Below are 20,973 nucleotides of genomic sequence, written 5' to 3'. Positions count from 1 at the left end.
TAGAAAATGTACACAGCAATCATTTGTTAGGTAAAACAAAGCAATATATAGCTTTAACAGTAAGCTATGTATTTGAGGTGGGGCAGTCAAAAACTTTAATTACACTGACACTTGTAAGTTTTGCATTTTTAAAAGGACATATGAAACTATACGGTTAATTAAGTTGTGCTTAACTAAAGGTATCCATCACTTCTGATACCTACTTCACAGCCTTTTAAAGAAGAGACATTTGTTCTGAAATAAAAGCATGTGAACTCTACAGTTTGAATATTAAACTCACACCAGAAAAGTTTTTCTTTATTAACTGAAACTAGCCACAGAGCAATACATGAGAACACTTAAAATAAGTTAAACAGAATCTAGAGATTAAAACTGGCAGTTATTACATTAAATTATTACTGAACTCTTTGCATCTGTTGTTAAATAGTCATCGTATTCTGTATCTTCATTGATCTGATCTTTTGGTATACATTTGAGTTATATGAAAAAAATAATTGATAAAAAAAAATATGTGGAAGTAAATGTCATAAGATGCCAAAATATTTTAGGATGAAAATCCAAAAACAACACCTTTAAACTCAAGAAATAGTTTCAATACTATTTCTCAATTTCATAGACATGTGTTATAACATATACCATATCCTTCATCTAACGTAAATATTAGTAATTACTTCATTACTCAAACTAAACAATTTTAACTACTTTATATAATCATGTTTTTCAATAAAGTACAATATTCCGTTCATTGGATTGACACCATATATATTAAAAAAAAAGTATTGGAATGTACTGTATTAGTTTTAACTATTAGTTCCAATACAGTTATCCTCCTAAAGATTACACTAATTTTACAAGATCATACCAAATTAGGATTTATTACATATTTTGGCAGTTTCTTACCTCTACCAATAAATTTTCCAGCATCTAGTTTGGAGGGAACATGTAGTGTCACTGTTTTGCAGGCATCACAGGCAAATGTTAAGATCTAAAAAAATCAGTATTATACATTAAAAAGAGCCTTTTCATGTGTACACAGTTTATACAAATTTGTATAATTCTAAATCTGTTTATATAATTAGCAAAATAAAATAAAAAGCATACACTGGATTAAGAATTCAGAAAAAAACTGCATAGAAGAATAAAAACAACAGACTAAGAGCCATGGCTCCCTCCCTCACAAAACATGTAAACTCAGAGAATTGCTTATCCTCTTGGGCTTTGTTTCCTAGTCTGTAAAATGAAGTTAATAATAACTTCACTAACTTAGTGGATATATTGAGAAACCAATGACACCCTTTTGTGGGAAAGCACTGGAAACTATTAGGAAGGCAGCACAGGTATGTAAAAGGAAAGAGAAACAAAAACAAATTTAATGATCCAGGACTTCCCTGGTGACGCAGTGGTTGAGAATCTGCCTGCCAATGCAGGGGACACGGGTTCGAGCCCTGGTCTGGGAGGATCCCACATGCCGCGGAGCAACTGGGCTCGTGAGCCACAACTACTGAGCTTGTGCGTCTGGAGCCTGTTCGCAACAACAGAGGACGCGATAGTGAGAGGCCCGCACACCGCGATGAAGAGTGGCCCCCGCTCGCCACAACTAGAGAAAGCCCTCGCACAGAAACAAAGACCCAACACAGCAAAAATAAATAAATAAATAAATTTATAAAAAAAAAATTTAATGATCCAGCAAGTTGCTTCAATTAACTGTCAACTGTCTATGAGTTTTGGTACCAAATCAAAAATATCCTAAAGAAAATTCCGATGCTTTTAAAGAGAAGCACTGACTCATTGCCATGGAGTGACTTAAAAAGTATTTACATATGACCCCACGCATATAAGCACACGACTTTGAAATATGAACTTATTTTGAAGTTCTCAATAATGAGAATTAAGGTCAGTGTTAAAAATATTTCACTTAAAAAATTTAAATGATTTACTGATTTATGCTGAACCAATTCCAATACAATATATATTTGATCACACTGAAAATAAATTCTGTTCTCTCTGAAACTTTATAATGGATGCTTCTGAAAGTTTCACAGTTTTTTGCAAAGGTTTTTGACCAAAAGCAAAACAGCTAACCAGCATTTACACTGTTATTTAAACTTTTATTTTTTTTGGCTGCACCGCGCAGCCTGCAGGATCTTAGTTCCCCCACCAGGGATCGAACCCGTACTCCCTGCAGTGGAAGCTCGGAGTCTTAACCGCTGGACCTCCAGGGAAGTCCCTACACTGTTATTTGAAAGTCTATAAACATAAATTAAAATCATCAAAATTTGGATGAAAATTTTTATTTCCAAAATGCACTAAAGACCCTTTAAGTATCTAATTTAAATTATGTATGAAGGACCAAGCATGGCAGAGATTACATTTCATTTGGAACTCAGAGATGGACGTAACAAAGAGACTGTACTTGAATTAGAAATAAAAAGATGAAAAGAATTGTCACTGGTTGCATAGCCCAGAGAGAACAGGAGTAGAATCAGACATGTGAAGAGTCCAGCTCAAGGTGTCAGAGGCATACACCCACTGATTCATTCAATCAACATTTCTTGGTTTCTGCCTAGGTGCCAGGAAGTGTTCAAAGGCTACTACGGTGAACAAAGAGAACTCGACCTCACAGAGATTATTTTACACTAAGAGACAAAAAGTAAATACACAAATGCACAATGGTCACACAATGCCAAGAGTAAGTGTTACGAGAAAAATAAAACAAGAAGAGAGGGTGATAAAGACCAGAAACTTGAAACCAGGACGCAAACCAGTTCACAAACTGGGGATGAGTCTTCCAGGTGGAGCGAAAAGCCAGGCCAAAGGCCCTGGGAGGGGACTTCACCTGGTGTGTTGAAGGAACAAAAAGAAGGCCGTAGCAGTAAACACAGTGAGGGAAGAGTGACAGGACATGATATTGAAGAGACAGTCATAGGCATATCATGTAGGGTCTAAAAGGCCACAGTAAGGAGTGCAGGTTTTATTCTGAGGGCAAAGAGAAGCACAGTAGGTTTAGACACTGTGGAGTGGCAATCACGTGGTGAGCATTTACACAGACTCATTCCGGTGGCCATGTGAGAACAGACTATGGGGAAGACAGAGTGGAAGCAAGGAGACCCATCGGGAGGAATCTATCTGAGAGGAGAGGTGGTGACTTGGACTAAGGTAAAAAACGATGGAAAAGGTGAGAAGTGGCCGAATTAAGACAATATTTCAGATAACGGTATCCTGGACATCCAGTCATTCATGCATTCAACAAATACTTACTGAATGTTCTAATATGTACCAGACACAGAGCAGTAAAAAGGATTCTCATGAAACATTCAATTCAAGGATAAGACTTATTTGTAATTTCAATAATGGAGGATAAAAGCTATAACAGGGAAGTACAGGACGCTTTGGGAGGGCACTAGGAACCAGCCTCCTCTAAGAGCCAGGTGAAGAGGGGCAACAAGTTAGCCATGTCACAGGGAGGCAGCGCTTGTATGCTGCAAACGTAGGAACTGCATATGCAAAGGCCCAGAGACGACAGACTTGAAAATGTAATTTGCGATGGTTGATGCATATAGCACAAGAGAGACAGGAGTTTAAAATGGATTCACAGAAGTAGGTGTGGGACAGGTCCTGAACAGCCTTAACAAAGTACACACATAGATCTTTTTTCCTAAAGATAATAAGAAACCAAAGATTTGTTTTAAGCAGATAAATTACATAAGCAGCTTTCTATTTGAATAAGGTTAACTCTGACCAGTGTGACGAATGAATTAGGGGAACAATTTTCATTTCCAATAATGGGACCTAGGGCATTCAGTCCAACCCCCAGGCCAAAACTAAAAATGATGGATACATGTTTTTAAACCATCTTAAAACATCTAGCTAGGCAAAAACTGAGGATAAAGCTGGAACACAGTAGTCACCAGAAACAACTTCTAATCTGAAAAGATTAGATTCTGGCTTTTTGGCCTCAAGAGAGGGGAGTGAAATCAAAGCACAGATCTGCCTAAGATCTAAGAGAAGATCTGTCCACATTAATCTGGATCCCCAAATGCAAAACCTTCACTGTAAGAGTGAGCTAGAAGTCAACTGGTCCTCACACGGATTTGTGATACACATTCACATCACTCATTTGTTCTAGGAAACTCAAGCCGCTAATTAGTTTAAAGAAGCCCTGGCACGTGATCAGCACCATAGGTGCTGAAAACCATGTGACCAAATTCAATAGCCATTCTTAAATTTTTTTAAAAAGTGCCCCCAATAGGAATTGATAAGTGCTACTTCAATATAATTGTATTTTATATTATAATGACATGATCAATGGAAAAGCACTAGCAGTAGCCTCACTAACCTCAGAAACAAGATAGACTTCCCAAGGGTCATCATCTATAGCTAACATTATATTAAAGTATATTAGGCAAGAGAATGATATTAGATGGCATATGAATTGAAAAGAAAGAGGTTAAAAAAAAACACTATTTGCATTTGATATGACTATTTATCTGGAAAACCCAAGGAAATTAACCACAAAACAATAAGAAAATTTCATAAGGGAGCAGAAACAACTATTAAAATACAGAAATCATTAGTTATCATACACATAAACAAAATCTGTTAAACAATATAATGGAAAAGAAGAAATCATTTTCAAAAGTGATAAAAAATTAGAATACCAAAAAGTAAACTTAACAAGAAACATGTAAAGTTTATTTGAGGAAAAACCTGAAAATATTTCTGAAGGACACAAAAGCAGACTTGAACAAAAGAAATATATATTATTATTTTGGATAGTAAAAAAATCAACAACATAAATATATCAATTTATACTAAGTTAAATTATAAAGTTTATGATCCCAATAAAAATCCCATCAATATTTTTTCTGGAACTAGACAAGCTGATATAAAACGTAATAAGGAAAAATAAACAATTAAAGATAGAAAAATTATGAAAAAGAAAAGCAATGAAAGGATATTAGCTTTAGCAGATACTGAAAGGTCTTATGAAGTCTCAATAATTAAAACAATGCAGTATTTGGTATATGAATAGACGGAAAGAGAGTAGATGCATATAAATTGGAAAGGAAGAAGTAAAACAGTTTCTATTTACATTTGTTACAACTGTATATAGACCACAGGGGTTGTAACTTTTTGTTACACTCACCAGCCATTTATGAGTTTCTATTTCTCCACATTCTTGCCTACAGAGCCTGTTGTCAAACTTTTGGACGTTTGCCAAATGAGAAACGACATTTCAATGCATTTCTTTCTTTTTTTTTTTGTAATACCATTTTTAAAAATTATTTATTTATTTGTTTGTTCTTTTAAAGATTTTTTTTTGATATGGACCTTTTTTTTTCTTTTTTCCTTTAACACCTTTATTAGAGTATAATTGCTTTAAAACCAATGTAGTTTTAAATTCATCTTTCCTTATTATGAGTAAGGCTGAAATATTTTATGGGACATTTTTATTACTTTATGGTTTTTCAGGTCCACGTTCATGCTGGACTTCTTGATTTAGAAGAGCTTCAACCACAAGATGGAACTGTATAAGGAATGATTTCGATTTAGCAGTGGAGATCCCTGATGACCTTAGAGAGACAGAAACTTCATTAGGTGTTTAGGTAGAGGCAGCGTTCAAGTGGTTACCAAACGTGTGAGGTGAGGCAAGATGAGGAAGTTGGGAGAAGCCGATTCACAGAAGGGTGAAAGATTACTTGGGTGCACGGGGAAGAGGAAATGTAAGGGGTGTCCCCCAAGCCATTTTTCTATTTAGTAATGTTCCTACTCTTCTTTACACGTCTATCACACATGAGGCTCACAACCACAGCAAGCATCTGAGGCTAGCAGGACTTTGCACAGACATGCACATGAGCATCGGAACAGCTTAAGACCCAGCAAGCCTTCCAGCCAGAATGCAGTAGGATGAGGGGGGTAGTAGCCACAGCCACCCCACTTCTGGCCTATCCAGCTTTGAAGCTGAGGAAGGCCAAAGAATGAGGAGTATTCAACTTTAGTTTATTCCCTTATATCTGCTTTCTTCTAAAAAGGAACTGAGAACACACAGAAAGTTCTGTGTGTCAGTATATAAGAGCAAAGCTATTTATGGCCTGCGCCTTTTAGTACCCGTGCCTAATCATGCCTTTTCCTTCAAGGGCAATGTTTAAAAAGAAGTGTCAAAAAAAAAAAAAAAAAAAAGTGCAACTTTATTAAGAATCTAACCAAAATCCGTTCCTTTTGTCATCAAGGACACATTTCACGACTGTTACTTACTCCCTTCTTGATTTTCTCAGCTGTGAACGATTAATTGCTGTGCACCCGGCCCTTTGTATGTTATTAATGTGCCCCGGGAATTTAGTTAAGGGTTTGAAGTCCCTGGAGTTCCATGGGAAAGGCATTCTAATAATAGTAACACCTACAATTTCATTAGTTAAACATTTCAGGATTTCGTTGTAAAATGAGAGCGGTAGAGTAAGGGAAATTACACGGATATTTCCCGCCGCCAGTTGCACCCCTCCCAGAAGGATCCTCCCGCTGTCTGTTCTCCAGGTTCGTCCCCTTGTCTTCAGCCCTAACGCCTGCGGCTCAACGTGAAAGGACACTACCCGCTTAGCCCTCTGTACTTGTTCTATGTAAATTTTGTCCTTCCAGGGGACCCAGGAAGCCCAGTCTGTGGAACCTCTGATCCCACACTCTCCCAGGGGCTGCTCGCCCCGCACGGGATTCCTATGCCTTGAGGTCCCCCAAAGAGATTTCAGTCTTTCCTGCCAGGGAGGGGGGCTATCCCTTCCGAATAAGGCCACCTCCTTTTTCCCTCCCAGCTTTGGGGTCTTTGCTATTGGGTTCTTTAAAGCGGGAAGGAAACTAGAGCTGGAGGGCTTGGCGGGGGTTGGGGGAGCGGGGAGAATCTGTATGCCTCCGAGGCGAGAGATCGGGAAAGCCACTTCCCCGAAGTTTAAGGGGAATGAAGTCTCACGTGCTGACAAACAATGGAAACCGTACCAAGGACCACCGAGGGCTGGCCCATCTACTATCTTTAGGCGCAGAGGGTGAAGACCGCCCCCGCCCCAGCTCTTTCCTACCCCCTTCGCTCACACACTAAGATCAGCCCCCCAAAAGGCGCCTAGTCCTTTCACCCAGGGACCTGCGATTTCGGTCGCATCCGCCCAGCGGCTCCCCTCGTCCGCGGCCGGAGCCCGCCACTGAGGTCGAATGGACTGCCCCGCCCGGGGAGGTGCGCGAGGCGCAGAGGAGCAGCGCGGGGCGCGCGGCGCTCGCCGGCTTGTACCCAGAGGCCACGGTTTGGGATGGGCGCTTGCAGCCGCTCATCTGCCTGCGCTGATCACATCTACCAGAGACACCCTTCTCCTCCCCTGCGGGATCGCGGCGCCCAGCTCGCTCTCCTCCGTCTGCCCGCCCCCCAGCCTACGGCACTTTTTCCAGCAGCCCCAGGCCCAAGAACCCCCCGCATGGGCCGCCGCCATCACCGACCCCCCGCTCCCAAAGTTTCCCCTCCCTCCCCCATCGGTCCGTGCGCCCACTCGGGACCGGGATCCGGGCAGCCACTCACCGTGAGGGTCAGCAGGAGTTGCCGGCAAAGGGCTCCGCTCGCGGAGCCTGTGGGTCGCGCTGCCGCCATGGGAGGACTCGGAGGCAGGTCGCCGGCCGAGGCACCCGGAAGGCCGGGGTGGGAAGGCGCAGCCGGGCGAAGGGCCGCGGGCCAGGCGCAGGCTGGGCCGGCCGCGCAGGAGTGCGAGGCAGAGGCCTTGGCGCGCGGAGGGGGCTGCTTTTCTTCTCGGTTTTTCTGAAGCTCCTGCGTCTCACCCCAGGGGCTTTTCCTCTGACCGAGGGTGGGGTTTCAGGCGCGTCCGAGAGACACCGATTGGCCCCTCCTTGGTATTTTCTTAAGTCTTCATTTCGGGAGGAACGCAACGTGGGAACTCCCTCTCGCCGCCACCCTTTTACTGCGCTACGTGTTTCTCACCGACGGACGCCACCCACATGCCCCATCTCCCCACCGCCCCGGTATCCGCCTTGAGGATTAACAGCTGGCCCTACCCAGCAGAAGCCCTGACTGTACAGAGACTCAGTCCCCAAGCGCGTCCTGCCGCGGGAGGGGGCGCGCTCCCGGCCCCGACTCCGCCCCGTGCGCAGCGGCCAGTTTCAGACCCGCAAAGGTCTCCTGGGAGCTGGAGAGTCGCGTTTTGTGTCACAGCTAACTAAGGCCCGCCTATTAGAGGGTTGACCCCAGGTAGACTGTTTTATACACTCCTTGCTGGAGTTAATTTACTGCAGACATCCAAGTGCAATTCAGACAGAGTTTTCATCTGTGGCACACCTTTCTTGGGGTCTTGTTTGGTTGTTGTTGTTTGTCTTTTTTTTTTTTTTTTAACAGAAATGTCATGGCCAGTATAGCAATGATACAAGGAAATTACAATAATTAATCAATTAAAATAAGGGAATCCAGGCATCAAGGGTGAGTTACTACGGAAAATACATCTTGTAGACGTTGGTTAAATGTGGGCCTACTGATTTCCTCCAAGACCCTCCTTTGTCACAGTTAAAGCCAACCACTGACTTTCTTGTAACTTACCTCCTAAATTGGACTCCTGGACGTCTGAGATTTCTCTCTTCCCTTCCCACCATAAAACCAGAGTTCGTGGTCAGAGAAGAAAAAGAATAGGATAAAATGTATGTTTTGGTTTGAAGTATCCTTAAACTAGGTGAATTATAGGAGTACTTAACCTGGAAGATTAAAATATAAAAGAGGTATGCTTGCAGCTCTTCCGAAAGCAATGACAGGGCATTCTGACTCATCCTCCTGCACCTCTTTTCAATTACGGCTTAAGCCAGGGAATTCTGACCACAAAGGAGAAACTTGTCTGTTCCATTTCATTTGGTTTGTCTCCGCAGGGATGTGTGGAGAAATCCTGTTTGAAAAGCCAGCCGTGATACATTTCAGCTCTTGAAAACATGTACAGTCCTAATACCATTATACACAGAGCCAAAATTATTATAATAATGACCATATAATTAAATTCAAAAGTATTATCAAACAGTATCTGCGTTCCGTGCTATGTATTAGTCCCATGCTCTATTTTATTACTGAATGACACATAATGAGCTGTCCTGTTGTCTCCATACATATAAAACCTTTGAACCTTTGCTTGTAAAATAAGCCTGGGTCATCAGCATGAGACTATGGTTGACATCCTTCTGTTTCCATAATTTTTTAACCGTCATGTTTTTTCCAACAGTGCTTTCATAAACACACCTCATCCTATTAATGACGATATCATGATCTCTAGCGTGGAGCTTTCCAGAGGAAGAGAAGCAAGCTAGTTTCAGGTTTAAGAAATCTACTCAGGCTGTCGTTATAGCCCTTGACAATAGGACATTTCCAAACTCTTGCCTACCCCTCAACCTTTAATGCCTAAGGGTAGCTCATGTTTTTCCACATTCCAGAAAAGGGGAGAAGAGCAATTTGAAAAGAATTCGCCTTAGATATTTATTTTCATCTTTCACATTACGTAACTGATTGAGGCTACTAAGATGGTGATTTGTTTCATTGTGATCGTTTAAACAAAGAAATGAAATAGAAACTCTAAACAAGGGGCCCAATTAATTTAATAGATTTAAATTAGACTATATGGCTTCTGAAATAGATTCTTCTATACTACAATCTTGAAACAACAGGTATAAATCTGAAGAGACAATGAAATATGGGAAGATGAAATTTTTAAGTATGTCTTTTGGCTGTGAAGATGATTTTGCTGACTTGAACTGGTTTTCCATTCTGCTATAGTGAAGGGTGCACCGGACCAAAAGTCAGGACCAAGTTCCTTTATGTCTTGGGCCGCTCGTGTAACCTTAGCGCTCAGCACTCCTGTTTGTTAAGTAAGATAATTAAAGTAATACTAGATGCTGTCTATGGCACCTTCCACATCTAAAATTAAACTACTTAGACTTCTTGTGGCTTATTTTTGAGAAGTTGGCTGGAAATAAGTGTTCCTTTCCAAGTAGAAAGTCAGAACCAGAGTTGTCCTTAAGAAACTGAACAAACAGCAACCCAAGGCACTTGGGGTACATCTCTGCAACCTAGCTTCACAGTTTTCTAATTTCAGACACCGGAAACTATGGCAACAAAAAAATACCACTTACTGATATGTACACAGGGACAGCTCTCTTTGAGCTGCACGATTCCACTGTTGAAGCCTGGGGAGAAGGGTCCATGTGGACACGTGATCTTCAGGGTGCCTCTATCTTGGCGTGGCCAAAGACACAGAATGGAACCTCAAAGCAAAGAAAACAGACCTAAGGGGGAAAAAATGAGGTTGAAGGACATTGTCTAGTTACTTTACAGGTGAAAGTGAAGAGGAAAACATCAGATAACCATAATAAAATGAGCACAATTAGACTATTTACCTCTCAGAGTTGTTACAAGATTAAATGATGCAGAATAAAACCTAGCATATTCTAAGAGCTCCCTGAATGTTGGTTAATATGGGTATCCCTCTTCCATCCACTGCTACCATACCTTTACAACCCACTCATCGCCCACCCTACTTCATCCTTATGACAGTTCCCTAGTTCCTGTTCTTCCTCTTTCCTCAGGTACTGGTCTAGGGCTGAACCGCAGTGTTAATTCACTCATCACTCCCAAATCCTTCAGGCTCCTTCCCCCCAACACGACCCCCAGACCTCATCTGATTCAGAAGGATTAGCTATGCAATACTAAAATGAGATGCCGCAGCTCGCGTTAGTTTTGTACTTACTGAAAATTTGGGATCAATTTTTTTTCAACATTTAACAAACATATATTGAATGTCTACCCTGTATTCCCATAGCCCTCTTGGCATGCATTCCTAGTATTGCAGTTAACATATTGAATAGAAATTCTGTTCACTTTTTCTATTTCTCATTTTACACTGTGAGCTTCTTAGGGCAAGGACCATCAGAATTCTTTTAAGATGGGAGAAAAGTTTTTTAAGTGCTGCCTTGTTTGATAAATAAAATATTTATTTTTGAATGCTGCCATATTTCTTTGAAGTTCTCTTCAAAATTGTCCTCAATAAAACAATGTACTAATCAAATTCAACTTCCATTACCTTTCAAAATATATTTTTGAAATAAATAAGGGATAGAGTGTGAAATAAACAGTCAGTTCTTACTGAAGTACTTTCACATAAAAGACCCTCAATTAAAAAACAAGCCAATGAATGAATTCTGAGGCAGTTGTGTTGAATATCACCGTGTCTGCTCTTGCCTTCAATAGAATGCCATTGACATGTGCCACTCTGGAGTGCTGTGAACAAATACATCCTTAAAACCCAGAATTTTCAATTATTTGCTTTACTAACTAACTAATTTGACAAGTATTTATTCAGTGTCAACTATGTCTCAGGCATTTTCTCAGCCCTGGGAATGCTGTGGTGAACAAAACAGAAAGGGCATGTGCTTGAAGGAAACGCCTAAGGAAGTACAATTGGGCTGAACACGTACTCTCTACCTGCTATTCACCTCATGCTGACCCTTTTGTAAAAGAAAAGACTAATCTCAAGTTAAGTGCAAAATGATATATAAAGAGTGTTCTATAAGGATGAAAAATCACCGACTAAAATTCATGTGTTAAATTCTGAAACGGACCTAGGGACAGGAAACTCACTGTTTTGTGAGATCACTTCACTTAGAACATATTTGCCCTTGGCTTCTTTGACAGTCATGTCTCCTGTTTTTCCTGTTTTCTTCTTCCCTTGCTGGCTAGGTCTGTGCATTCTCGTTGCCTGGATTCCTCTGCTCGACCTGACTTCTAAATATTGCCACACACAGACACATTTGCACTTTTTCAGATCTGTGCTCGAGAGGCTCCTTCTACCATGGGTGTTTTGTATATGCTCTTCCGTTACCTGGAACTTTCTTCTCTCTCTGGCCTGGCCCATCCTATAAATAGCAACTTTTATTTTCTCTCCCACCAGGTCAAATCCCTCTCTGATCAGGTCAAATCTTCCTCATTAAATAGCTGCCTGTTCTTTAGAGCACTTGTCACAATTACAATGTTAAATTTGAGTAATTATTTGATTAATATTTGTTTTTCACCAAAGACCATACATTTTCATGACTGCACTTGACCTTTTTTGGTTCTCCCTGTATCCCCGGCACTAACCAGCATGAATCCTGGCACGTCGTAGATGCCTAATAAATAATTGTTAAATGAGTGAGTAAATGAATAAATGAATGAATGACTCCTGGGAGGTTTTTTTGGTAAGTAATTCTTTGTTTTTCTAATTTTAATGTTTATTGGCCTACTAAAATGATGTCTTGAGTCAAATTTAGCAGGGTGAGTGTTCCTAATATGATCTCAAACATAATGGACATGTATTAGTATATTTGTTAAAATGTGAGCTGGGCCTACCAAGAATTTCTAGTATGGTTTTTACACAAGAACAGACAAATAGGCTAAAGAGTTTTAAAATTCAGAAAGAGACCAGTGCAGAAATAGGAACTTAATATATGATAAAATTGTGGACAGCACACACCACTGAAAAAAGAAGAAATTATTTAGTGGTGTCGTTAGGAAAACTGATTCTTTATTAGAGAAAAACAGAACTGATTCCCTACTTAACATCATGTACAGAGTGGCCTCCAGATGGGATAAACTTCCTGTGGTGACAAAGACATAAGTTAATGGAAGACAATATAGAACATCTATATGACCCAGGGGTAGAGAAAGATTTTTAAAATAACACCCAAAAAGCATATACCATAAAGAAAATTTTAAAAGATACATTTGATTACATTAAAATTCAGGCTTTCTATTCAACAAAGGACAACATGAATAAAGATAATAGGCAATAGATTGGAAGAATACATTAGTTATGACTAAAACAGACAAAGGAATAATATCTAGAATGTGCAAAGAATTCTTACACATGACAGGAACCACAATAGAAAAAAATGGGCAAAGGGTATGACCAGGCATTTTACAATAAAGGAATCCCAAAGCCTACAAAGTATATTTTAAGAAACCAGAGAAGTGCATTTTAAAATCATAAAATATCCTTTACACCTGTTGGACTGACAAAAATTAGGAAGCTGATGCTTCCTTGTCAAAGTGACTCCCTGATTAAATCTAACTCTCCACCCTCCCAGCTGCTACACACTCAGAGGTGAATGTGGCTGCAGATAAAACTCATATCCAAGTTCAGGAGTTCCACTTTAAGGTCATGATCAGTATCTTAAGTAGGCCCAGCAGTCTCACTCTATTTGCCTAGTCCATTCACTTCCCTTTTCTCACTGGCAATATTTTCATATCTCCTTTTTTCTGCTCAAACCTCCCAAACACCCTCCATTATCCTTAATTTCCTTTACTGATTTAGCTTTCTGTTTCACATACAAAATAGAAATTATCAAGGAATACTACAAGCTTCCCCACACCTACCCACCTGTCTGCATCTGTGCCATATATATTATACATGGGCATTTCTTCTATACTGTGGAAGAACTGCCTCTGTTCATGGCTAAGGTCAGCTTGTACGCTTGGGCATGCATTCCCACCTCCTCCCACCTACTTGAGAACATTGCTCTAGCAATTCTGTTCCTTCTCTCCTATGTCATCATTTAATCCATCTCTATCTTCCCCAAGTGTATATAAACAAAACAAATTCCTAATTACAACATTGATTTGTAATTACAGGCATGGAAATGTAATTGCAGTTCATAGAGACAATTCTATGTAACTCACTCCAAAGAAAGTAATAGCAAGAAAAGTAATAGTAATAGTAATTTATTTAACTGTGGTTAATTTTTTCATGTATTCGGTTTTGGGGACGCCAGCTGAAAAATATAGATATAGAGATAGATAGATACATAGATAGATAGATAGATAGATAGAGCTATAGATCTATATAGATATCTTGATGAAGATTAAAATGTGGTTACCAGGGGGTCTGGGAGGTAGGGAAATAGGGAAATCTGGTCAAAGGGTGCAAGCCTTCTTAAGTATATGAGTTGATGGATGTGTTAATTAACTTAATTCTAATAATCATGTCATAAAATATACAGATATTAAATCATCACATTGTACACTTTATGCACACCAATTTTGTCAATAATACCTCAATAAAACTGAAAACAAAAACAAATCCAGTCATTCCCCAAACATTTACCTGGCCAGCTACCATGTTAGTGTTCTTAGCCTATGCCAACCCCGGTCCAGTCCCAGCAGAGTAGGCTTTCTAGGAAACACAGTCCAAAAAAAAGAAAACCTGTTCAAGTACTTCAAACCTTTTCCAGTGTGGAGGCTCAGGGCAGGCCATCCCCAAATATGCCACCATGGCGTAGTGATTATTTTGAGTTAAAGTTATTGAAGAAATGGCCAATGCAAGAGGGACACTCTAACCCTCCTTTCTGTCTCCCTGAAAGCAGGAAATAAATCTCCTGTGAAAGGTGCCCTCCTGCATCTGGAGGTAGAAGGACACCCCTATCGCCAGAGACAGGGAATTCGGGCCGAGATCCTGTATAAACCAACCTTGTTACTTCTTTAATTTACTATCCCAAGCCCAAATTCTGTTTAGATTCTTTACTAATTAAGCACCCAAAACCTAAATTTCTTTGTCCTGTCAATTCCTCACAAATTTATTGTTTCTTTGCCTAAAAAGTATAAAAGCTGCCTGCTTTGGCCACTTCTTAGGTCCATTTCTATGACACTTCTGTGCATACAAATTAAAATATGTTTCTCTTTCTCCTGTTAATCTGTCATGTGTCAATTTTGTTATCAGTCCGGCGCAAGAACTCAAGAGGGTAAAGTGGAAATTGCCTTCTCCTCGATGCTAGCCTTTTCAGGGGGTATTCTTAATACCTAGTAACCTTCTTAAAAATGTTTTCTTCCCGTGGCTAACATTCTGAGTGCCCTTTATACAGTTTGCTGCTGTTTCCTGAAAATTTAAAGGTACCTTTTTCCTACTTCTCACTTTCTACTCCTCAACAACCATCGCCACATAAATAAAATAAACCACCTCCTCATTCTCTGAGCTCTCCTTCTTTTTCATTTCTTTTCTTTCTTTTTTTAATAACAAATTTATCCAGGTATAATTTACATCTTTTCTCACATTCATTTTATTTCATCCAATAGAGTGGGGGATTGAGAGGGAGAGAAGGAAAGAGGTGTAAGGGGGATGTCTAGCCAGTTCTCACTGAGCAGAGAAAAGAAAAGATGCTTTGAATATTCATGCGGAAAAAAGTATTTATACCACTAGTTACTTAGCTGGAAAACCAAAGAAAAAGTGTTCCCTGCACTAAATGAACTTCCAGTATTTGGGGATGGATGACATGGGTATTAAGTCATAAATAGTGGGAGGAGGAGGTGGAGAGCATCAAGTGCGTTCTTTCTTTCCAAATTTGAAACCAGAAGTACCTTCCTGGAACTCCCATAAATACCTCAAGTTCAGAATATCCCAAACTGAAGCCATTATCTTTCCATAACAAAACTGCTTTGCTTCTCTTCTCATTGTGGTTAACGGTTTCATGATCCTTGCATTTACTCAAGAAAGAAACCAGGGAGTCATCCTAGACACCCTCTCACCTTCACATCACATCAGTCTCCAGGTTCATTGCTGTGTTTAATCCCTCATCTCTCATCTGGACCATCTTCAATGGTCTTCCAGCTCTACAACCCCTCCAATCCAAGCTCCCTAAGAGTGGTTTTTAAATTGTGTTGTTTGGAACTTTAGTAGATCTTGTTTTTTGCTAGTTTCGTTTTGCTTTTAGTTGGTTGTTTTGGCTTTGTTTGGCTTGGGAAGCCTTACTTCCACTCCACCTAGAATGTCTTCTGCTTTGCTCAGGGAGCCTTCCCTACCTCCCCATGGAGGGGAAGCATTTCGAGTCTTCTGTGTATGTAGCAGCTTTCATATGTGCCTCTGTAATTGGTTATCTGACGAAAGTGTTGTAATTATTCCATTTATAAATCTGTCTCCTCTGGAGTGCATTAAACTTCTATTCTTTATATACTCAGATAATTGCAGAATTCTGGGTTTGATTTATGTTTGGACAAAGAGTGTACTGTATTGTTAGTAACAAAGGTAGGAACAGCAGGAAAGCGCTAGTTTGTGCAGGAGTTAAATAATTTGCTTTTGAAGATACTGAGTTTGAGATTTCTGTAAGCAATCAGGCTGGAATAATTAGTAAGCAATATGGATGTGGAATTCAAAAGAGACATCCAATCTGAAGACGCAAACTTGATCATTATCAGGATATGGATAGTTAGGGCAACTCCAAATGAAAGCCATCTGTCTGTTTAACCCATTGATTCTGCTGTGGAGAGAATGGCTCTAATGTGAGGAAGACTCTGTGTGTCTTCCACCTTCCCACAGAAATGTACCAGCTGAAGATTGAAATTTACATTGTAGAAGGATGTATGTAAAATATTTAACACAGATTCATAGGAAGTATTTTTTCTTTTAGGATTGATAAGCTAAAAACACTTTCCATTGTAGTATGGACCTGAGAAGGCCATTTCAGAAGAAATGTTCAGGGGGTAATCACTGGTCAGCCTTACATTTAAATCCTTGCTCTACGAAAACCTAGCAGTCTGATCTTGTTTAAGTCAAGTAACCTCTCCAGGCCTCAGTTTTCTTATTGGTAAAAGGAATAATAAACACCTAAACTTAGAAGTATGTTATTAATATTTTCAATGAGATAACATTTGTGAAAGTATCCTGTAATGCTTGCACATAGTAGGTGCTCAGTAAATGTCTTCAACAAGCATTTACTGAGTTTCCTCCATGTTCCAGGCACTGTTTTAAGCACGAAGATCCCTGCCCTCATGGAGCTTACACTCAGATGTGAGGAGGGGAGAGAAAACAATGAACATAATGAAGAAGCAAATTATATTGTACACCAAATGGCAACATAATCCATTTTATATTGAAAATTCATGTAGTGTAAGTAGCCATAGCCTTTAACACCTGCAGGGTCCAGGAAAGTAATCAAAATAAATAAGTTAGGTTGGTTGAAAAGAGCAGCCCTTTTTATTATTCTGCTTTTGTGAAGATAAGAGCACAAAAAATACATCTCTTTTCTTTCCTTCATCTACCTTCAGAAAACAATAGTACAAGTGTCATGATAAATGGCAATTGACAGCCTTCTTATCTGAGACATAAATGGCAAGCCTCATAGGGCTCTGGCACTGGCAGAGACCCTGGGAAAGTCACTTGTCACTTCCAAGCAATTGGTGGTCTTTGGGAATATGGACTCAGTGTTTCCAGACCCGCCAGTTTTTCAAGGGAAGTCACAAATTTGCATTTGGGGTGAAATATCCTGATTTTTAATATAGCAGTTTATTCATAATTTTTTCAACTGTAAAAGATTCTCCTCTGCTCCCCCAAAACCCCCCAAAATTTGCAGGCCACATATGGCTTAAGGATGTAATCAGGTTTAAATCTCTGGAAAAAACTGAGGTTTTATTTATGTCACTTTAAAAATAAGCTTTAGCTCTGCAGTATTTTGTAAAACTTGGCATGTGAAAGAGTGTGAGCCACTCAAACTACTATATAGTCCACTAACTATTTTTTTTTATCGGAGTATAGTTGCTGTCGAATGTTGTGTTAGTTTCTGCTGTACAACGAAGTGAATCAGCTGTATGTGTACGTATATGTCTTCCCTCTTGGACCTCCCTCCCACCCCCCATCCCACCCATCTATGTCATCACAGAGCACCGAGCTGAGCTCCCTGTGCTATACAGCAGGTTCCCACTGGCTATTTATTTTACACATGGTAGTGTATATATGTCAGTCCTAATCTCCCAATTCATCCCACTCTCCCCTTCCACCCCCCCTCCCCGTCCACATGTCCGTTCTCTATGTCTGCGTCTCTACTCCTGCCCTGCAAATCATTATATAAGGAATAAATATTCTGCTAAGAATCTTACTGACCTGGGGCAGGGAACACTGGTTAAGAATAAGAAACAATATTTCTCCTGCATATTTGCCCCCAGATTACCTCCTATCATTATTAAATGTCTTCCTTAGTTACAGTGCCCTGATTTTGTTCAGCTGATAAACCACATTTTTCACTCTCTCTTGCAGCTAGGGATGGACAAGTGACTAAGTTCTCCCAAGGATATGTAGGCAGGAGTTGTTGGAGGGAGCTTCTGGAAACGCTCCCTAAAAAGAAAGTCTTCCTCCTTCCTCTTTTTTTCTGCCTCAGACTCAGATGTGATAGCTGGAGTTGCATGAGCCATCTTGTGATTGTGAAGCAATTTGTACAAAGGATGGTTGAGCAGAAAAAGTGAAGGCTCCTGGGACATTGATGATATTAAGAAGCCCCTGTAAGTCCAAGACTCTGAACTTGTTTTACATTAGTGAAAATGGACTTTTACCTATTTAAACCACTTTATAAGAAATTGATTCTTTACAAGAAATTGATTAATTTAAGAGATAATTAAGAGGTAGAGTGAACTGGTTGTAGTTCTATGTGGGATGTTGGATGGGGGAGGGCAGAGGGGGAGGAGTCAAGGGTGATGCCCAGGGTTCTGGCTTTGGCTACTGGGAGACAATGTGCCCTGAGCAGGCAGGATCATGTGGCTCATGATGTCTAAATAAATAAATAAACTACTTTATTTCTGTCACCAAGTAGTCTAATACAAGTCCTGAGATCATTTTTAAAATACCTTTTTATATAGCCTCTAATGTGGAAGAGCAGAATTCCAACTAAGTCAATAGGCATATGGAATCACCATTTGTCATACAGCAAAACCATAAAATTGTCTTCTTTGTCACCTGCTGAAACCTCCTCAACTTCCTGTGTTTGTTAAACTCATCTTTACTCATTTTGAAGTCTAGTTGAATTGGCATAAGAAATATTTTAGATTGTGATGTAATTTGTTGGATTAATAGGAAAATAAATTGTATTTGCTTTTATTTACCTATATATTAATTAACTGAAAAATGAGATCATGCCTCAGGCTATTAGAATGCAACCAAACATTGAATCCCTCAGACTTAAGGGAACACATCCATTTGATCACACAATTTATAGGGACAGAGACTGAAGCAGTGGAAATAGTATGCTAAATCTTAAAAGGTGTGTTTTAAAATTAGGGAAGATGTTTTCATTTAAGTTTTTAATTTAATGCATCAATTAAATACTAAATGCCATGTATATATACTATTGACACACACAAAATAAACAAACAAACAAAAACTCTTGTCAAGCACAGGTGTAAGGGAGAGCACAGTGATGACTGAAACATAATCGCTGCATTGAAGAACGTCAGTTTGGCTTATAAAACCAACAAATAAAAGCCTTTTTATAGTTGAGGGGATTGAAGTAAATGAGCTTCAATGGCTTTTTAAAGATCATACAACAGGTTAATAGAAAAATCCAGACTGCCTCACTCCTAGAGCCATGCCTTCTGACAAAGTCAGGCTTCTGACAAAGTCAGGCTTCTGACTTTAGGGAGAACAGAAAAGAGCGTTTTCAAGTGAAGAAAAGGTACACCTTTTTGACTTCCATTAAATAATTAATATTTCATTTTGCCTTGAGACTGTTTAGAGAACACAGAACTAGCTTCAAGAACAACCATTTTTGAAATCTTAGCCAAAAGAAAATGAGTTCCCAAGGCAGATTAAGTTGATTGAATCATGACTTAAGTAAAACAATTATTTCCATCCAGTCTCTGTTCTCTCCCTATATCAGATTAGACTAGCTACATTTAACAGAAAATCTTAACTTTCATTGCTTAAGCACAGAAAGGTTTAGTCACTCAAGTGGACAGGTCCAGAGGCAGGAAGACCAGGGCAGGTTTGGAGGCTCCACAAAGTCACAAGGGATTTAGGCACCTTCTATCATATTGCTCCACCATTCTCAACAAACGGCTCATGGTTTCCAATCTGAAGCATCATAAGATGGCTGCTTGAGCACCAGGCATCACATCTGTGTTCTCGAAGTCATGAAATTCAATTGAGGGATGCAAAAAACAAAATAAAACAGAACAAAAGCAAACAAAAAACCCTAAAAATATCTTCCAGCTGAATCAGCTCCTTTAAAACACCTACTCAGAAATTTCATACACAGCAATTCACTTGCTTCTCGTTGACCAGAATCTAGGACACGTCACACTTAGTTCAAGGGATTGGGAAATAATGGTCTCTTAGTAAGGCCCATAGCCATTCTGAATGAAATCAAGGTCTGTCTCTAAGAAATAGCTAGGTTAGGGGATAGTTGGTAAACAACCACAAGTCTCTGTCACAACTGTCACAAAATATCAAGGGACATGTGTTTGTTAGTGGCAAGTGTCCCCTTGATATTTAACTTCAAATGTATTTAATATTAAAACATCAATACCAAATTCATATTTCATTTTAATAATTATTTGTTATCTATTTAATATTAATAACACATAAATATTAGCTTAAAATATTAAAGTAACTCTGAAAATTTGTCTTCGTTTCCTTCTGCCTGATTTCCCAGTCTGAAATGAAAAGAAATAATCGTGACAGTATGGTTACTCAGTAAAACACAACTGGTTCTGACAGCTTCCTAGCCACACCTATGATATTCAAAGTCAGCTACACCCAGAAAAATAAAAGCTTAAAGAAGTACATGGTGATGAACTGGCTCAGTATGAAAAGAATACGTCAAGTCACCTATTTGCCAAAATGATCTCAGGATACTGCGAGTGTGTTGCTTAAACTATCCAGGTTATTCAGGTTGGTTTTTAAACATAATTTGGTAAATTTGTTGGATAGACCCTGACCAAAAATAATGTCAAAATGTGATTTTTTTCCCCTCAATTATGGGTTGGCAAAATATATTCACTAAGTAAAGTGGCAGTGAGTATGCCATGTACCTAAATTTGGTTACCCTATGTGCCATTGTATACCCTCCAATATATGGCACCATAAGGTACAAAGTATACAGAGAGTCAGTTATTCAGGTACAGAAGAACACAGAGTAGGGTGGGAGATTCTGCTGTGTGGGTGGACAGAAGAGATG

General features: G+C 39.5%; 1 protein-coding gene across 1 annotated transcript in view; it reads right to left on the bottom strand.

The window, feature by feature from the left end:
- DSC2 (desmocollin 2) overlaps positions 1-7,833 on the bottom strand; it is a 31,961-nt gene extending 24,128 nt beyond the window's left edge. Inside the window, exons 1-2 of the mRNA XM_061168999.1 lie at positions 7,553-7,833; positions 901-985 (exon numbers count right to left, since the gene is read on the bottom strand). Of these exons, the coding sequence (XP_061024982.1) occupies positions 901-985; positions 7,553-7,621 (154 nt within the window). The 5' untranslated portion in view covers positions 7,622-7,833. The remainder of the gene's footprint in view (positions 1-900; positions 986-7,552) is intronic.
- Positions 7,834-20,973: the final 13,140 nt, after the last annotated feature.

This window comes from Eubalaena glacialis, chromosome 15 (genome assembly GCF_028564815.1).
Source record: "Eubalaena glacialis isolate mEubGla1 chromosome 15, mEubGla1.1.hap2.+ XY, whole genome shotgun sequence".
NCBI lineage: Eukaryota > Metazoa > Chordata > Mammalia > Artiodactyla > Balaenidae > Eubalaena > Eubalaena glacialis.
This window is presented reverse-complemented; position numbering and strand designations above follow the sequence as displayed.